This window comes from Aulonocara sp. 'chitande type north' Nkhata Bay, linkage group LG15, assembly GCF_057382095.1.
Source record: "Aulonocara sp. 'chitande type north' Nkhata Bay isolate Kocher_YH1m ecotype deep benthic linkage group LG15, A_spYH_male_GT1.1, whole genome shotgun sequence".
In the NCBI taxonomy this organism is placed as follows: Eukaryota; Metazoa; Chordata; class Actinopteri; order Cichliformes; family Cichlidae; genus Aulonocara; species Aulonocara sp. 'chitande type north' Nkhata Bay.
In genome coordinates, this window is record NC_141358.1 from 32029974 (window position 1) to 32049545 (window position 19572).

At 39.8% G+C, this 19572-nt stretch overlaps 1 protein-coding gene across 1 annotated transcript; it reads right to left on the minus strand.

The window, feature by feature from the left end:
- Positions 1-2771: 2771 nt before the first annotated feature.
- Positions 2772-16554, minus strand: ufl1 (UFM1-specific ligase 1). The gene is made up of 19 exons (XM_086262914.1): positions 16309-16554; positions 15978-16123; positions 15838-15866; positions 15627-15724; positions 14291-14405; positions 13981-14111; positions 12145-12203; positions 11766-11912; positions 9664-9839; positions 9372-9551; positions 9160-9286; positions 7498-7620; positions 7147-7267; positions 6895-7061; positions 5416-5546; positions 5228-5308; positions 4995-5080; positions 4730-4910; positions 2772-3175 (listed from the first exon to the last, which is right to left on the minus strand). Exons 1-19 carry the CDS (start codon positions 16383-16385, stop codon positions 2984-2986), a joined length of 2367 nt encoding a protein of 788 aa, XP_086119040.1. The 5' UTR covers positions 16386-16554; the 3' UTR covers positions 2772-2983.
- Between the last annotated feature and the right edge of the window lie 3018 nt (positions 16555-19572).

Below are 19572 nucleotides of genomic sequence, written 5' to 3' on the forward strand. Positions count from 1 at the left end.
TGTGATTAAAATTGATGCATTATGTTATTTTAAAAAATATTGAATTTTGCATTTACACGAATCACCTCCATGAATCACTGTCTTATTGTGGAGAAGTTTTGTTGTTTAGGTTTTTGCCCATGACAGGATCTCCCAAAGCAAGGTTGTCCTAGTTGATGGGCCAGATTAACTGCAACTGGGAAGACCCGTATCATAGAACTACTGATGCCATCTTGCCAAGATTGGGGTTACTGGGGCAAGGCTCCAGAGAGGAGCACATTTTTTAATTCAGTTCTTTTTCAGTTCAATGTAATTTTATTTATATAGCACCAAAGTGTCATACAGCTCATATGTAAGGAATGTGGCAGGAGATATGCTAAATATAATGCCAAGTATGAAGTGTGAGCAACTCATTCATTCACATTCTCAACCAATTATCCAACTAGGGTTGCAGGAGTGGCTTGACTTGGCTTCGCTATGAAGCGCCTTGAGGCAGTTGTTAATGTGATTTGGTGCTATATAGATAAAACTAAAAAAAAAATTGAATTGAATTAACCTCTTTTCACTTCCAATGAGTTTATACACAACTCTTACTATTAATCTCTGGCTCTCTTCCACAGTTTGTATTTTGTCTTGTTTCTAACTAACTTGTTTCTAACTATTAAAGGGAGTTTTTCCCTCCCATTGTCACTGACTCTTTGCTCATAGGTGTTCGCCTGATGGTTGGGGGTTTCTCTCTATTATTATTTTGTCTTTACCTTCCAATATAAAATGTTGCTTTGATTTTGTGCTATATATTGAATTGAATTGTTTGGCTCATATCAGTCTTCATTAAAGCTCACCTTTTCTTAGTATCTGTGGTGACTGAATTTTAACAGTTATATGCAGCCACTAATTGTTAATGGGATCCATTCATTGTCTATTTGGTCATTTAGTAACATTTGTTTACATTAAAAGTATAGTAAGGAAAGCATGAAATGGAAAAGATGTCTTTCCCTCCAATGAAACATAAACACCTGATTATTTTTCTATTTAATTGGCTAATTAAGCATGAATACACAATCCATCCACCTATTAAGCCATCTTAGAAAGGGGTTGGATAGCGTGGGATTCTCTTATTTTAGAATAAAATTCCTCACTTGACATCTCTCCCTTGCCAAGCCCAGAGGCCTCCTTTCTCAGAAGATGTGTTTCCATGGCAATGTGGAGCATGTGCTTGTGTGTATGATGAGCTCACACATCCATGTCCTGCTCAGCAAACTCTTCTTCTGGCAAAACGATGTGTCTGCCTCCACAAACTACAGATGGTGCAGCCACATGCCAGGCTTCCACTTTTTCTGTGGTGTTGCAAACATGAGAAAGTCAACAGCTCCACCTTTATGAGGATAAGCATCATCCCAACCTCCATATTGTCTTTAAATAGAGAGGAACGTTTTTTACATAAACTAGATTGAAAGAAAAAGAAATGCTCATCATATACAACAGGCAGACACTAGATGCCTTTCTTGATGTAATCCAGAAGGGGATTTGGATCTCTGGCTGGATTGAAAATCAGGCAGAATCAGGCTTAGGGAGGTGTAGCTGTTCACCACAACTAGTTGGTGGTGAGGGGAAAGAGAAGAGAGCGGAGAGCTCACCTTAATCTTAGACTTGGAGGCACTATTTTTTTTATCCCTTCTGCTTTGCAACTGGGTGCAAACTGCTGCAGTGTGACTCAAAAGTCACCCCTAGATGCATGCATGATCACAAGATCACTGAATCAGAAACCTCTTGCCTGGCTACACTAATAATGATATAAAAATTCACAAATTAGTGACAGAAGTCAGCCCTGGCGTAATACAATGCTATCCAGTACAGACTCTGATTTAGAAGCAGATTTATGAAGCATGCTCTGTTGTATAGTGACCAAAAAGAGAATAACTCCTTATAGTCTTATAGTCAACATAGCCTTAACATTTAAGGAAAGCTCTTTTGATAATTGGGTGAAGGATGTGGAGTGGTGTGAACACATATGTTCAGCTTTTTTATGGCCTGGATTAGTAATGGTTCTAATAAATTTCACTTCAGTTTTATTTCAATGGTGCCAAATCAAACCACCTGTCACCTCAAGGTGGGATGAAGGGAAAAAAAAAAACATGTATATGCTGATTTTTTTTACACTGAAAAAAAAAGAAGAGCAGATTTGTTCAACCTCAAGTACAAAGGGAGCTCCAGGAAACTGCTTTATGTGTTTGGCCTGCAGAGAGCTCTGACCTTAACACCTCTGAGATGAAGTAGAATATAAGAAGCAAATGCCAGCAAGCAGATTTAAAATCCTGGGGTTAAGCTTGAAACCACTGGGATGGAGACTGTGACATCCGTGTGTGTAGTGTACTCAGTTTGGTTCCTGCAGTGCTCTTCCTTTCTTTTATAACTGCATCAATATCACTCAAACGACTGTTTGCTGTTGGTGCCCCCAAGTGTTGAAACGCAGTATCATGCACTTTAGTGTAAGTTCACATAATGGTCACAAGACGGAGACAAACACACCTAATGCATCACTCTCAGACTCATCATGCAGACGTGGTACTGTCTTCATTGGCCAGTTATGCCCACATGTAATTTAAGCAGTTCAAAGCTCAGTTATGTTACATTTATGAAGCATGAAGAATGAGAACCAGGAATTTGCAGTACACGAGTACAAGCATTTAGTTCATTTACACCACTGTATTATCTGATGTTAAAAAAGGTCAGTAATAAAGTGTGAAGCCGAATGTTCTGCATTTGTGCTGGTCACAGAAGAAGCAACTCACTTGAGGAGGAGGAGAGCATTTAATACGCAAGTTAATCAGAACCTCACTGAGGACAATTGTGTTAAATTCATCATACACAGTGATTTCCTTCAATAATTTAAAATGATGCCCACATAGAGAAATCATAGAAAAATACAGGACCACCAGCTGATCTAGAAGCAGCACAGGTCTTTAACCCTGTGACATTCCTTCCTCTTTATTCAACTGTTCAGTCAGTCCTCATTAACAGACGTCTTCCTCTGAGACAGCACCAGGTCCTTCACCTGAGGTGTAAGGGTCTGGACCTGAGCACGTGCGCTCCTCGCCTCCTCGTCCTGCTCCTCGTCATCCTCCTGCTTCTTGCTCTGGCTCACCAGCTGCTTCACCACCAGGCTCTGGTAGGTAGACAGCAGCTGCTGCTGTTCCTGCAACAAAATGCACACATTTCAGCTGCTTCACTCTCCTTGCAGCAGATGGAGACCACCGACAGCTGCTTCGCCTCAACACTACTTCAAGCGATCCTGAGATGAAGCTTTCAGACAGCACAATCACACGACGGGCATCGTAAAGCTAAACATTTACAGTGTTAATGGATTATGCACCTGTTTCTATATCCAATGAGAATCATATCAACTCCGGGAGGGATGGCTGTGTAACATAATATAACTGGACTATGTTTCCCCTACACCAGGGGTCAGCAACCTTTAAGACACAAAGAGCCATTTGGACCTAGTTTCCACGCAAAAGAAAACACTGGGAGCCGCAAATACTTTTTGACATCTAAAATGAAGATAACACTGTATATATTGTTTTTTACCTTGATGCTTTGTGTGAACAACTAAGGTGTGTTGCTTATGAAATCCATGAAGTGCTACAGAGAAAATTACATTTTATTTATGTAATTAACACATTTTGAACTCTTAAAGAAATATAACAAAAGGAAAGACACCAACCTGAACTAAAGTGATCCATGTAGCAAACAGAAACTGTTGTGAGCCACCACTCTTATATCGCCTTTGGGCTTTTGAAGCCTTGACCTGACTTTTAAAAAAAATAATTGGAAAAAAGCACTATGCTGCTGAAAAATAGATATTTACAAAATTCTGCCTAAATATGTATTTTACCAGGTTAATGTGTGTGGCGGGGCGTGGTCTGCAGCACTGCTGCAGGGGAGGCGGACGCACCTGAGCGGCACCCGCAATCACGCCTCGCCGCCTTAACGTCTGCGCCATCTATGCTGTTGTTGGTATGTGTCGGGCTGTGAGCTGAAAAGCTACAGCCGGCTGTATACGTACAGCAACCGTGTGTGAAAAGTGGTCAATAAAGAGATGCTGAAAAGCGTGTTCATGGAAACATCGTCGGGTCTGCTGTGATATGTTTACAATGGGACTTCTGCTCCTGAACCTCTGCGCACAGCGTCTGCAAATCGGGGCTTTATGAAGTCACTTTCATCTTTACGCAGGACTGTAAGCAGTCATCTGTGAGGCGCGAGCGGTGTTTGTTTTTAACATAGTTCATGGTGGAGAATAGCTGCTGACATAATGTGGATCCGAAGATCCATAACTGGCCTACCTGGGGTTGAAAGTCTCGATAAATGCACAGCGTTTCGGCGGGTACACCGACTTCTGCGAGTGTGACGCTTATTTTGAGCAATGAAAAAAATAATAGAATACAATTTTATTTTTATATTTCAATATTACAATAATCTTCCAATTTAGAACTACAAGTTAAAAAAAATAACTAACATAAATAAAATACACTTCAGCTAAATGCTTCTAATTTATTTTCTCAAACCGCACGGAGCCGCACTATAAGGACTAAAGAGCCGCAGGTTGCCGACCTCTACCCTACACAGACGTGATGAAGGAGTGAGCAGACTGGTATATCTGATGATCCAGTTTATCATTTTTTAAAACTGATGGATTGTGATGCAACACTTTTCCTTCCCATTCAAATCACGTTCAATCAGCTGTACATACTGCAGATATTCTCCCCGTGAGTGTGCTGATGATCTGAGGCACACAGCGGCCCGGGGCGTGCAGCATACAGTGCGTGCTGGCCTGAAACAGCAGCACGCTGGTCAGGTGGAGGACCAGAGCGGGATCCTCGGTGTCCTTCAGCTGCTCAGTCAGGGCCTGGCGGTGCAGGAACAGGGCTTGTCTGCAAGACACGCATTCACACACTTCTAGACTCCATAAGTGGATCAGGGTGAAGAGTTTTGTGGCTCGAATGTGCTTCCACTACCTCTCTTTTTTCTTGTCTCCTTTCTTTAGCATGAATCCACAAACCTCAGCACAGGTATCCAAGTTAGTCACAAAGTCTTCAATGGACTGTAAACACAGAAAGCAAATCCACCTTACTTAAAATGTTATCCCTCAACCTTTCCCCAGATTAGCGATTTTTAAATTTCAAGGTATTAGCTGTCATTTTGCAGTCACCCACAGTGCAACACTATTTTAGACAGGCATACTACTTACTTTGCCGTTCAGGGAGTTGTGCAGCTTCAAAAGAGGCCCTTTGGTCTCCTCTGACAGTTTGCCTAAAATCTTTAGTCTGACCTGCAGTACCAAATCGCATATTCAGTGTGAACCGTTGAATTCAGCTCCACAGATAATCGTAACACAGTTTGAGTTTCAGGTTGCCGAGAGGAGCGACAGACACAGACCTCGTTGGTGATGGTGCTGGGATTCTCCACGGACATCATCAGGTCAGCAGCCAGGAAGTTAACCAGGATGTTACTGACATCAGTGCACACGGTCTTCAGGATGTGCTTAGCGATGTGGGCCTGGGTATCATCTGCATGCATAAAAAACAAACATACAAATATTGCATGTAAAGCCTTTGAAATTTTGGATGATTCTACTCAGCCCTCACCATTTTTACAGTCATTTTCACCATGATACACACGTTTTATAGCCTAATCTCTCCAGTGAATTATGTCGGAGAGCTCCAACTTTAGCAGTTGTTCAGCTGCTTCTATTTTCTTTGCATTTAAGTGCACAATTCTCAATAAATAACTCACTACTCTTGCTGGGTGTAAAGCAAGGTCAATACACAAAACCTGTTATATTTCTTTTATGTTCCTCTAGAAATCCTGGAGATTTGGACAGTTTTGGATTGAAGTTCCCTTACATACTTAAATGTATTGGCTCTATTTTGAAGTAACAGATGAGTGTGTCATCACGTTTTCACATTCTAATTAAATTACCCCGATGTTGTGGCTGCCACTTAGTTTTGGATGTTTGTTCTTGTTTTTCATCTGTTAATATCACAATATTGTGTCTCACTATGAGGTTTTTATCAGAGCTTTACTAAAAAACAACATTTGCTCATTTGTCACTGTTTAATCCAAAAGTGGAAATTCAACCCAATATGTGTGATGTTCAAAGAGGAGGTAATATCTGGTATTAGTTACAGGGTTTAATACTACAATGCCAGATATTTTTTTCAAAATAATCCTTATGTATCTTACATTGGGCCTCGGTGCCGCTTTTGACTTCACTCTCTTCTAAACTTTAACATCCACTAGCCCATCTGTGGTCTGTTGTGGGTTTAGGGCTGGTGCTTTTAGCCACACACTATATAAACTGACTTTGAGAAACTAGAAGATATTGTTTGTGTTGTAACTTAGCCATTACAATTTTTCTCTTAAAAGCTTTTTGACAGCTTAGCTGTTGATGCAGCAACGAGCTCCTTCTTCTGAATGACTGCCCTCCAGGTGGGTGGAGCTTCTGTGCTCACAGTCAGAGCTGTGCTCCTGAGACTTTCACATCATCACTTTCTTTGGCATCACAGAGCCAGGAGTACAAAAACTGTCTCTGAGCATTGGGTACGCTCTGAAGCCTAATGCTCGTTTCCCTCGACATATATACGAAAATAAAGCAAAGGATGCTAGCTTTCCCGAGTATGACTTGTCTTTCACGGGTAAACATTTGATTCATACAGAAGAACAAATATCAGAACATGAACCCTGACATGATCAGTTAATCCAGTGTAACAGATCTATTACAAATACAGTGATCTGCCAAACAGTAAGGGTAAAATCTGGACCTTGTGAACCCCGCCTCCTCTCTCGTCTCCTGTCAGGATGCGAGAGATGAAGATGGTCCTGCTTCTGATTTCCAATACATGGAACATGACTTACCTGAGAAGAACTTGGTGCCTTTTTCAAATAGTCGGATATTGTTGTACAGGTTGGTGATCTCTTCCTGCAAATCCTTCATGCTCTTCTTCTTGTTGGCCCCTGATGGAGAGCTGGTGGAGGACATGAACACTGTCCGCAGCACCTCCTGGTAGGCTTTAGTCAGAGGCCTGCAGGGATATTAACAGAAGGTGAATGAAGGGATTGTTGGCAGCTCTGAGAAAAGGGAACTTCAGAAAGAGATGTGTCTGTTACCTGACTAACTGCTCTGCCAACTCAGACAGGATTTCTTCAGGGCAGTCACTCACTCGTTCCTCTAAAACGGCTACGATCGCCTCCTGGGCCATAAAGGGGGTTTCAGTCTGTCTGCTGCGATCTTGGCAAAGGTAAAACACAAGCTAATTAGTCTCCCTGGAATCCTACAGTTACCTTTGTCTTCCATGTAGAAAAAAAAAAAAAAAAAGAAGCTTAATGACCCAGGAGATTCCTCGTAAAGCAGCCATTAAGCTCTTATTACAGTAAAAAGCCTCAGTGAGCAGGCTTAATGTGCAGATGGAGACCATATTTCCCTGAGAACATAAAATGTCTTTGTGACGGCTGACATACTTTGTTGAGAAGGTCCAGTTTCCTCATCGCTGTCTTCATCTTTCCGCCCTTTCTTCTTGGTTTTACGAATCCGGATCTCTCTGGCATTGCCTCCTCCACCTGCTTTCACACTGCCACTGCCCTCTGGAAGACAAACAGTTAACAGATCCCAGTCAGTCTGAGAAAACTCAACTTCTTAAAGTCAGCAAACACTGACTTGCCACATTGCAGATGTCTTTATTTTCACTGCTCTAGTATCACTTTAAGATAACCAGTCTATTATTTTTCCTGTCTTTGTCCTACGGGTCATTGTAGGGTAGATGTTGGCAGGTGGCGATGCCGTCTACTCCAAACGTTACAGAGCTGGTATAAAAATAGCACAAGCAACATTTGCATAAAGCTGTGTTGGACAACAAAACACACACATTGGGCCTCATTCATTAATATGCATGCAGAAATGATCCTGCTCGCTACCTACAATCTGCAATCTGCCACACCCCCATTTCACTGGGACATGTTTTATTGGTGAGGATGTTCTAAGCGAGACAACTGCAATACAAAAGCAAACATCAGGAGAATCTCTATAAGAATGACGGTTAACTGTGAGGCAAATCTTTCAAGTAAAAAAAACAAAACAAAAAACATATACGTCACATTTTAGATTTCAGAATTTCAGATGAACAAACAAAGATTAACATTAGACAAAACCTGCGTAAACGGAAACTACAGGTTTTTACTGATGACGTCATTCATTAAGAAGCTATCCACACCTGCTTGTCCCTGTGTGAAAAACTGCTGCCTTAGACTAATAACTGGTTGTACCATCCTTGGCAGCAAGATCTGCAATCGAGTGTTTGTAATAACTGGCAATGAGTCTCTCGCATCGCTGTGGAGGAAATTTGGCCCACTCTTCTTTGCAGAATTATTTCAATTCAGTTCCACTGAAGGGGTTTTGAGCATGAGCAGCCGTTTAAGGTCATGGCAAAGCATCTCAATCAGTTCTGGGTCCACTCCAAAAAATAATCTGATGATATTTGATGATTGTTTAAGTCCAAGTTTGTAAAAAAAAGAAAAAAGAAAAAGAAATATTGGTGAGTTTTCTTGTAGATTTATTACTACGGGCACCTTATTGAATCCCTCTCGTCTCATCGTTCTGGTTTCTGGAAGCAGCTCTGACTGCTTTACATAAATAAAGGAGTCGCTTTACTCTTTGCTGCACCGTCATTACACAAGAAGCCACTGACAGTATTGTCCTAAACAATAGGTGACACGGCAACCATAAAAATGGCCTAAAACCCACATCTCTGAGCTTTGAGCCATTCTAATTGTTGCAAAGGCAAAGTGAAAAAAGTCTTTACTTGATCAAAAGAAATGAACAGATATTCCTCTCATTCAATTTCTTTTACCCACTTTCAGCTTTTTGCAAACAGAAACTGAAACATTTTTCTGCAAATTAAAACAGAAAAAATGATTTCATGTAAGACATCACTCATTAGACTCACTCATACATCATTACCTTAGAGAGCTTTGAGGACACATGTTGGACACTAAGAACCAAAATAAAATCCTGGGATTTCTCACCATTGTCAGTCTCCCTCACAAAATGCCAAAGGGACTAAAAACTATATGAATAAAAATAATAAAACAAAAACAGTGGGAGTTTGTGAGATAGGTTTCACAAACCTGCTGCCTTCTTCCTGCGCTCCGCTTCTCTCTTCTCCTTCTTAGAAGGTGCGGTGCTCTCAGTCAGGATAGATGCTTGCTTCAGATCCTCTTCAGTTATCAAAAACACTGGATTGCTCTTAACTTCCTGAAAAGCACACAAAATCTAGTTCCACCCTTTGGACAGAGCATATACATATACATGTAAAACCGGGTGTCAAAGGAATCTCTACCTTCTGAGCTTTCTGCTGCATGGCCTCATCAAATAAAGAGAGGCAGTTGCTGATGAACTTCTCACTGACAACCACGGTGCCCCCCAAGATTCTGGCAGACGATTGGATGTTAGTGTTTCTCATAGCTTGGTTAATCAGTATCCCAATGTCCTCAGTCGACAGGCAGCTGGGCAGAACTGGCTAAAGCAGCCCAGACAGAAGAGGATAAGAAACAGAAATCTAAAAACAAAACAAACAAACAAAAACGATGCAACTCCTCTAATATCATCAATTTAAAGGTTAAAGAGCTGACCTGGAGGTCAGTCCAAGTGGCGGAATTGACAGCTTCCTCCACAGAGGCCTCCACCTGGTCGACCAGAGCTTGGCCCACACAGGCCGCTCTGAGGAACAGCAGCTTATTAGACTTGAAGCGCTTCTTTATGTAGCTGGATGGGTCGGGAATCCCCAGTCTAACCAATGCATCAAACTCTGTGGGATAACGATGTCATCAGTTCATATAGTATAGCAGTTTATTTAATAACCCTGAGCGTAGGGCTGCTCGATTATGGCAAAAATGAGAATCACGATTATTTTCACTGAAATTGAGATCTCGATTATTTGACGATATTTATTTAACCCTTACGACCTACTATAGAACCAAGTCCGCCAGAGCTTATATTATTTTTTTTATATGTTGTAGTGCCATTTGTGCGAGCATTTCAAGTTGCTATACAACTGTTATAGCCCATATTTTAATAATATGTGTGCATTAAGTCCATAGTAACTACATTAATTGCAAAAAAGTGCAATAAACTACAAAACAATTGAAAATCGTTTTTTTACATATACTTCTACTTGGATAAATTTAAGAGGTTTATCCCTCGAAATTTATTTTGAAATTATGAAATGTTCATAAAGATGATTTTTCTATGGTTGATGTCATCTCTTCTGCTTAGGTTTCTACAAAACTCACAGCATGTGACTGATGTAAAGTAACTGAAATCAGCTGAACCCCAAAAATATAGTAAAATGCAACATAAACATGAATGCAGCAGGAATGTTAATCGATACCACAGTCCCATATCTGTAACACTCTGACTTGGGAAAGTAATTTTTTACTGTTCCCTTTAGCAGTTACCACACCAACCCTCTACATGTCCACCACTGTTTATTCTTAGTTAACCCCCTTTGCCATGTGTGGGTAGCAGCTCTGCTTGCCTTTCTGTAACAGTTCTTGCATGCCACTGCTGCAAAGTGCCAGGTGTCGCTGAAAAGCAAATGTTACTACCTTTTCATGATTACTGAGGGCACAAATGGGAACCTCAGTGTCCTATTTCACAGTTTTGCATGATGCGGATCTGCACCAAAACACGACTGCGTCTTCCTTTACCCATGGTCCACTGAGGCACTGAGTTCTTTGAAATTCATTGTTTTTTTTCCTCCTTGTTTTTAGAAATGTAACCTTGCTTACAAAATGACAGAACCGACAAACACATTGATCACCTGCCTCTACAATGGCTCTTGCCTCAGAGGAAAAATTGAGTTTTTAATCATTGTCATTTTTCATCTAGTACACACAAGATAATAACTTCTGTGCCCAAGATAAAAGAAAAATATTTTTGAGACAGTCACAGCTCAGTATAACTGCTTATCTCAAGTCCCCAAAGTAGGAAGTAGGAGAAACTAACAACAGTAATAAAGAAAATTTAAAAACAAACACAAAACACATCTCACTGTTTTTAGGGTAATAACTGTGCAACGACCAAATAACCAACAACTCCCTAAAATTTTTAAACTGAAAGAGTTTCAAATATTTCAGCCCTGCTGTCAAAGAGCCTCAAAAACTCAGTCTTACACTGAATCTCTTGTCATTTTTAACAAACATAGGAAATACTGTCTTTCCCCTCAATCCCCAACCATCTGCATAGACGGCTACTACTCTCTGAGCCTGGGTCTGCTGAATGATCTACCTGTTAAAGGGCACTCCTGCCAATCCATCACCAAGTGTTTGCTCGCAGGGACTGCCTGATTCTTTGAGTTCTCTCTCTAACATTGTAGAGTCTAAACCTTACCGCAGAATGTGCTTCGAGGTAATTGTTATTGTGAATGGATGCCAGTAACACTGAAACCGAAACTGGAGTTGATCTGAGGTTTTAGGAATTTAAAAAAAAAAAATCATTTTTCTAGTCATCTTCTCATGAGTGATCAAAGTAGTCTTGTGGGTATACCTCTACTCCAAGTATGGCTGACAGGACTTTGAAATTAGACGGCAAAACAGCCACTTTTTTTTTTCTTCTTTTCTTTCTTGTGGATCAGAAGATAAAAAAGCTCAAACATTCTGAATGAGACAGCTAGCTAACTAGAAAAAGCCTTAGGGTATTTTTGATCACCGACATCAAGTTTAACAACACCTACCTAAATATCCATTTTGCTGGAGAAAAGAATCCACCCAGGCATTTTGTGTTTTGGTGTAGATATCAGGGATATACACAGCCTTGTCCTGCCGCCCCCCAACCACGCTTCCTTTCAGGCGCCCGATATTCACCAACTCCTCCAAGACAGCTGAACCACAAAAAATACAATATCATAATACGCCCTCTAAAGTATTAAACAATGACAATAGAGGACTGTTTGTCTAATGTTTAACATTAGACAAAGTTGAAAACGATTAAAAACAAACATAAATATCATACAAGTTTAAAAAAAAAGAAGAAAAAAAAAAAGAAGACTAGTACACACATGAAACCAAAGAGCTTAACAGGTTAACTTAAATGATGTAGCAGCTGGTCCTTACAGTACAGAAGGTGTTCCTGAAATCCAAATGCTCCAATCATACTGCTGACAGGTGTTGGCCTATAGAAAAAGCAAAACAGCAGGAATTATAAGAAAGTGCCAACGAATGCAGCTGTTGAAGACAGCGGGGTCTCATGTGAGAACATTTATTTTTTCACATCTGTTAGACGTGAAGATCAGTTATTATTAATCTTTGACTTTCTCTTATGTATGTCTTTTATCACGTCTCCCTACACCTTACCTCCAACCGGTCACAGCAGATAGCTGCCCCTCCCTGAGCCTGATTCTGGTGGAGGTTTCTTCCTGTTAAATGGGAGTTTTTCATTCCCACTGTCGTCAGGTGCTTAGCAGGTGGTCTAATTGATGGCGTTTTCTCTCTATTAACATAGGGTCTTTACTTTACAATATAAAGCACCAGTACTGAGGTGACAGTACTTGTAATTTACACTGAATATAGTTATATGGTAGCACTTATATCCTTAAACAGCCATATAGGCTAGCTTTATGGCTCTCTCTGTGGCAAACACTAGCTTCCAAAAATGCTAAAAACCTGTAGCAGAGAACAAAACACTGAACAGTGAAAGTGTTTTTACTAAATCACAGATGGCTTTCACAGTTCCATGAAAGTCATGGAGATTGTTAAAGCCAATGTGGTATTACAGAGTCAGGGTGTTCACTTTGTGTTCCTTGCTCTTTTAAAGTACATGTTCATCCTTCTCACACAATCTGCTGTTATCTGTCCTCGTTTCTCTCCATAGCAACACAAGTAGCCTACACCTCATCACCTCTGTTTCCTTCACCTACATGTCTATGGGGACATTCTCTATCACTTCATCCAACCCAATCAAGAATTCCTCTCCCTTTTCTATCTGATGCCCAACCTGTGGGGATGCACTGACAACATTCAGCACCATGCCTTTAGTCTTTATTAGCTTTAGATTAGCGAATGTAGTAAAATTAGGAAAACTTCACGCGTTTTAATTTCTCAGCTATATTGCACTGGTGCAGCCTTATGGGTTTCATATCTGCCTGATTATATATCATCATTAGAAACACAACTGTTGTAGATGCTGCTTGTGACCAATAGGTTACACAGTAATTTAAATGAGAAAAATAATCATAGTGTGCATAAAATATTTGCACTATTGCACAGTGAGGAGTCTCTAACAAGGTTAAATGTATGTATATTTGATTTTATGAACTTCTCAAATGTTCATGGGATATTTTGCCTCGGTACCCTGTTCTCTGGATTGCCCATTAATCTTTAAATTTAACCGAAGGGCTTCGTTTAAGAACCAAGCAGTGAAAGAGAAACAGATACCATTTTCTTAATACTATTCATGTAAAGTCTTACTTTAACAACAAACTGAACATTACTATGAATTCACTCACTATCACCAACACTGGAATGATCTTTAAAGCAGCTACCCACTCACTGCATTTTTTGGTGTCAAAGCTTCACTAAGTATACACAGGGGAACCATAATGTAAAAAAACTCAATATGACAGAACATGCAAAACATTTTAGCTACCATCTGTCAACCTGCTGGGATGCTGCAACACAAACACAGCTCAAAATAATGTCCTGCAGACAGAAATCCTTCATAGCATCTTGAGCTATCCCACACAAACAGCTTAACCTTGCTTAGCATCAAAGAACTGTTTCTATAGTTTCTTTAATAACCTTGTTTCATTTAGTTACATTTTTTAACTGACTTGCTTTTCGGTACACACAAGAAATGTTGAGACAGGTATGGACATATCAAAATCTGTACATCTGCAGAAGAAAAACAAAAAACAAGCCATAATAAATATTTAGCCTTTTTGCAATATTTACCTTGTGACTGCACTGAAGAGCCCTTGTATTCTAGCTTTGTGGCGAGCAACAAAAGCCGGGGTAAATATGACACCTCTGTTGTACTGGTCCATTTCTCCTTGGATAATCTTCCCAAGACGCTTCGACAACTCCTAAAATATGGATCAGAAACCCACGGGTTTTTTTTTTACTAACAAAGAAACAACGTGTCAAAACAAGCTGAGACCACAAAGAAGACTAAACCATTTAAAAACACAGACGGCACAACACATTGCTTAATTTAATGACCAGATTTCTTATTGGATTAAAAGGCACGTAAAAACTGGCTCACCTCAGTTAAGAAATCTCCTGGGAGGTCATAGCTTTTACACAGCTCTGCAATACTGATCATACCAGCCTCCTGCAGTTTGTCATTCACCTCCTCGGCCAAATGGTCCAGGTATGTGCTGCAGATGACAAAACATGAGCAGTATAATCACAACACCTCACTCTCATTTAACCTGTTCAGACTTGACCCTTATATACTATACTTTTGTAAATACTTCTGTGCAGAAATGAGACTTAACTAAACCTTTAATGTGAAAAAAAATATTTAATTTATTGAATAAGACTTTGAATAGAATATAAAATTTAACAAGATAAAAATTTTACCCTCTTTGAAGTCATATAAGGAGTTTCCCTTCAAATCTGATTGATTTGCTTTTATGTAGAAATGAACTAAGAATGAAATTTGGTGACAGGCAATATTTCATTATTTATGGGCCCTATGTTCCTACAGGGATACAAATGAATCCGAATTATAAAAATAACTGAACTGTTTTAAAGTCTTTTGGTTCTTAATCAAATTAATTGTGAACCTTTAGCTAGCACAAAACTGATGTGCACAAGTAAACACAGGTCAGCATCAACTTATTTGCAGACAGCCCAATAACAGTTAAAGCTTCCTTTATTGCCTCCTTCAGCAGAAGACAAACTGGAGCATTCTTTATGAAAGGAAAGGACATAATGCCATCCCACAATTCACAGCGAAGCACCATCTGGGCAATCACGAAAACGATCAACATAATAGACGAGTGACACAGATTGTGTCAATATTAATTATACGTTTGTTTTCCGTGCCATACCCTGCTGATGTGTTTTGAACCTTCAGCAACAGCCTAAGTTAAACCCACAGTCAAATTATGAACATTAATTTGTTATAGAAAAACTGGCTCTCTAAAGCTCACTAAAGCTCTCTAAATCAAGATCATCCTACACTGAAATGACAAAAGTCTAAATTTTATCAAAATAAAGTTTGCATCGTTTATGTCTGTAGCTGCACTGTTGGCCTTTAGAATTATCATTAATTTTACCTCAAAAGCTTCAGTTTTGTAAAAAGAGTTAACAAGTGCAATAGGCTAATGAGATGGAGCTTAACTATTATAATTAGCTAACTTAAGTGTTATAGCTTTTTCTCTGGATCCTATAGACCTAAATATCTTGTAGCATATATCGAGAAACACTGGGCATGTGTGAAATGAGCCCATAGAGTCTAAAGTGTTGGCTGATAACTTAGTATTTTGCTCTTTCATGCAAATATGCAACTTGGCTCACAAAACCCATTATAGTGCTGTCCATAGTGTGACTTTATGGTAGCCATTTTTATACAGTATAGACCTAATACTCACTCATCAATCAGCTGTCCCAGTACAAGCTGAACCCCTTTATCAGACTTTGCAATTTCATTTGCTCTGTTTTCAACATGGACCCAGTCCACATTGATAATCTGAAAGGAACAACATCATGAAAACATTCATAAAACATCTGACCCAAATTTGAATGAACAAACTGTATATCTCATCTAGAGGACGCAGGACGAAACACAGTGTTAACACACACCTGCTGGAGGTCCACAATGTTGATTCTCCCTGTAATACAGAATGAAAGCACTTAGTTTCTGTCACAATCTACAATTCTGAAAATGTCACAGGGACAATGTGACAATGCTGCATCTCATTTCTTAAACTTCTGTATCACACCTCCGTGCACGTAGAGTTCATCTCGGATCTCCCTGCTGATCTGAGCTGGGGTGACATACTCTTTACCATCCAGTGTGTGCACCACATCCAGCTTCTTGTCTTGGACTAGTTTTGCAATTATTTCAATGCAATTTCTTTCCGACAGCCTGCGGAAAAGTTTACACAAGTGCCGTAAAGGACAGTGTAGTATACATTTATTATTGTGTTTGTTTTAGTCACAACAGTTGTTACAAGAGAAGCCACAATCTTCATCTAATAGCGTTACTTTTAAATCAACTTTAATGACAGCTGTGATTAGCTTTGATGCTATCACCCGTTTAGTTGCGTTTACCTTTGCACTGTGTCAGCAAACTGCGCTCTCTGGAAGTCTGCGGCAAGCCGGCGAATCTCTTCCCAGTCATCCGCCATTACTGTGAGTTTTTGAGTTCGCAAAACCAGCCTGTAAAACAGCTACTTTCAGTGTTCAGTGTCTGCTAGCTGTTTGTTAGCTAACGGAACAGCTCAGACACACGTCAACATACAATAACCCGCTACAGCGAGCCAGAAGGGACAAAGCTTCTCCTCCGACTTTTCGCCCACAAGTCACGTAGAGCAAGAACAAGCAGAGCGTCTGCTTTATGTTGAGAGAAAACAGTCGATATGATTCAAACTAAGATTTAGAAATGTGTACAATAATTTGTGTCTAATTATACAGACAAATTTTTTCCAATTCACACACAAATACAAATAGATTAGAACATACAAAGACTTATAAAAGCATTTTATAAAAGCTATACTTCAAAATAACAACAACAACAGCAACAAAAAAAACCCCGTGATCGTTTAACAGACATTTTTATATTTAAAGTCAACAGAATGATATTTTTCACTTTCAAAGAGCTTACGCCCACATAGAGCTTCCTGTGCGTATAAATGTTTAAAGATATTTGTGACATTTTTACAGATCCTGGAGAATCTCCCAGAAATCACGGGTTGTGTGCACTGGCCCTATCGGGACCTCTCGCATAGTCCAGAACTACCTCCTACAGAAGGTTGTATTAGATTTTTAAGTTGTAATACATCAACATGTATAGAGTCACCCCTCCCACCCCGAAAACCCCAACCCACCCAACAGCATCGTATTCTCAGCACATATGTATATCAGTTACACCATAGTTCTCTGTACAAACAATCCCGTTATAAATTGTAAAAAGTGTGTCCAGATCCGGTAGAAGTCTTTTCTTTAGCTAAGAACGTCAACTTTCTCATTGCAAGCCTGTCATTTCTTTGATCCATTAATTAGGGGTGGGTCCATGTATGTCCTTCCATCTTAAAGAAATTTGGCTTTCATTCCTTTCCATGTAGTTGGAACTGTCCAGAGAGAATGTGGAAAATGCACAATTTTGCGTCAACTGGGATAACATGTTCTATTAACCTGGAAATTAAGTCAAGAATTCCTTTCCATAAGGGTTGCAATACTTTATAGTCCCACATACAATGAAATAAGGTTTCCTTCTATTTACTACACTTAATACAGTCATTGCGAATACTGGGATTAAAACAGCCATTTGTACTTTAAAATCCTGAACCTTGTGTCAATGGTTTGGGTTTGAGCCACGAGACAGGTCTATCTCCAATCTTCTACAGGAAGCTCAATTTGGAGGTCATTTTTCCATGCAGTCAAATAAGAAAGGCTTTCCTTAGAAACGAATACGAATGATATTATCACCCCATTGCCTGAGGAGTCTCGGGGACTGCTCCCTTACACTCCTCCTTTATTAACTGGAATACTTGCTGATTAATACAACTCTATTCTACTCATTTGTTTTTTATGTCGTGTTCTTCAGGAAAAATCTGGATTTTGTTTTTAACTGAAACATGGCAGCTAATTATGGAATGCTTTCCCTTTATTAAACTTTGCCCCGTACGTAGACAGTGCCTTTCTGATCTCACCATGACCTTTAGATGTGGAGATGAGCTGGCTGTACTTCCAGCTGGTACTTTCAGCTAGTGAATACTACTTTTAACTCCTTTCAGATACATATCATGAAGACTGGTGAGATTAATCTATTTTCTAGACCACTGGGGTGAGCCTGAAGTTTCTTAGCAAACTTCTGTAACTTATTATAACCACCATTAGGTTGGAAATAATCTTTCTGCCTTCTACAACTAGAACATATTTCCCGAGTTTCTTTCTTATCCACTGTAAAAACTAAGGTGTGGAATCTTAGGCTAAATTTTGGTCATTCTTTGGACTTGATGCTCACATTAATTCTATGGCCTTAGATTTCGGTTTAAAAGCTTGGTTTTTACTTTTATGGCCTTAGGCGATAAGGTGACTTATATTACATATTCCACCCCTATTCTCAAAACTTGATTCTTAGGTCCGCAGATGGAAGTTTTCTTGTGATGCCATGAACTGATCTGAAAGCAAAGGGTGTTATGGCCCTGTCCATAATCTGTTTTGGTGGCTGTTGTTGTCTGTGCCTTTAAGTCTTTGCAGGTCCCGGAGTGGATGAGCTGACGGCTGCTGATTGGTCCCCTGGCCATGTGATCTTCTTCAAATCCCTCACCAGCAGTTGTCCTGGGGCAGCCACTGACAGCAGCAGCAGACCTGACCCTGGCCTCCAAAACCTGAGACTTTTGTGCCTGTGATTTTTGCGGCCTTTCTGAGTTTTGTATATAGTGTGTACATTAGTTTTCATTGTAAATAGCACTGCAACAGAAGGGGTGAGCTGCCGTATTGTTTTTCCTTGCACTGTTTTCTCCTGTTTATTTCAGTTAGGTGTAGCGCTTGTCTTTTGTTTGATGTTTGATTTCACATAGGGTTCTAGATAGCACCTCCTCCTGACTTAGCTTGTTTTGTTTGTTATTTTGGCCTTTGTTCACCCTGGAGCTTCATTTTTGCAGTGTAGAGAATAAATCACAATTCATTAAGAAATTGGTTTTCCCTCTGTGTATGGTTTTGGGGACCAGGGCGGGGCAGTCTTTTCAAACTTATGTTGCGTTCCTGTACCCCTAGACTGGGGCGTAACAAAGGGGAATTCTGCATTCCAAACCTTCAGTCCAAAATGCTGGAACAGATAACCACTCTCTATTAACACTTTAAAAAAACAGCTTAAAATTCATGAGCTTTGATACATGTTTGGGCAGCATTTTGTGTTTCCTGTTGTCTTACTTGTGTTTATTTGATTTTTATTGTAAATCAATTTGTGGTTTTTTTTCTTGAAAAGAGATTAATTTGAATTATAGAAGTATCCAGATGTTTAGAAACCTCTCTAATAGGTATTAGGTGTTAAGTTCAGGAAGTGTTGTTGGTGTGTGTGTTTTCCTTTTTCTGTGACCATTAGAAGCCAAAGTGAAAAATCACACACACACACAGGAGCACTTGGGATATGTATATTTTCAAGACTTTGGTTTCTACAACTTTCATCAGATGGATCACAGCAGCTGCTGCATACGTTATACAATCTGTGCACCACAGAAATGAGATCATGTGATTAATAATAAACACATGAAAACACACACATCCTGCCTCATCAGAGGCCTGTACTATGAGGGAGGATTTATTTCTTATCTGGATAACTTCAGGGTCAACCGTGGGTTTTCTGTACTA

Excerpts from the sequence above, each read along its gene's own strand:
- ufl1 (XM_086262914.1), bottom strand. The coding sequence starts at position 16,385 with ATGGCGGATGACTGGGAAGAGATTCGCCGGCTTGCCGCAGACTTCCAG. Across the intron at positions 9,840-11,765 it reads CCAGCAAAATGGATATTTAG|AGTTTGATGCATTGGTTAGA; the intron begins GTAGGTGTTGTT and ends GTTATCCCACAG. Across the intron at positions 7,621-9,159 it reads GCGCAGGAAGAAGGCAGCAG|AGGGCAGTGGCAGTGTGAAA; the intron begins GTTTGTGAAACC and ends TTTGTCTTCCAG.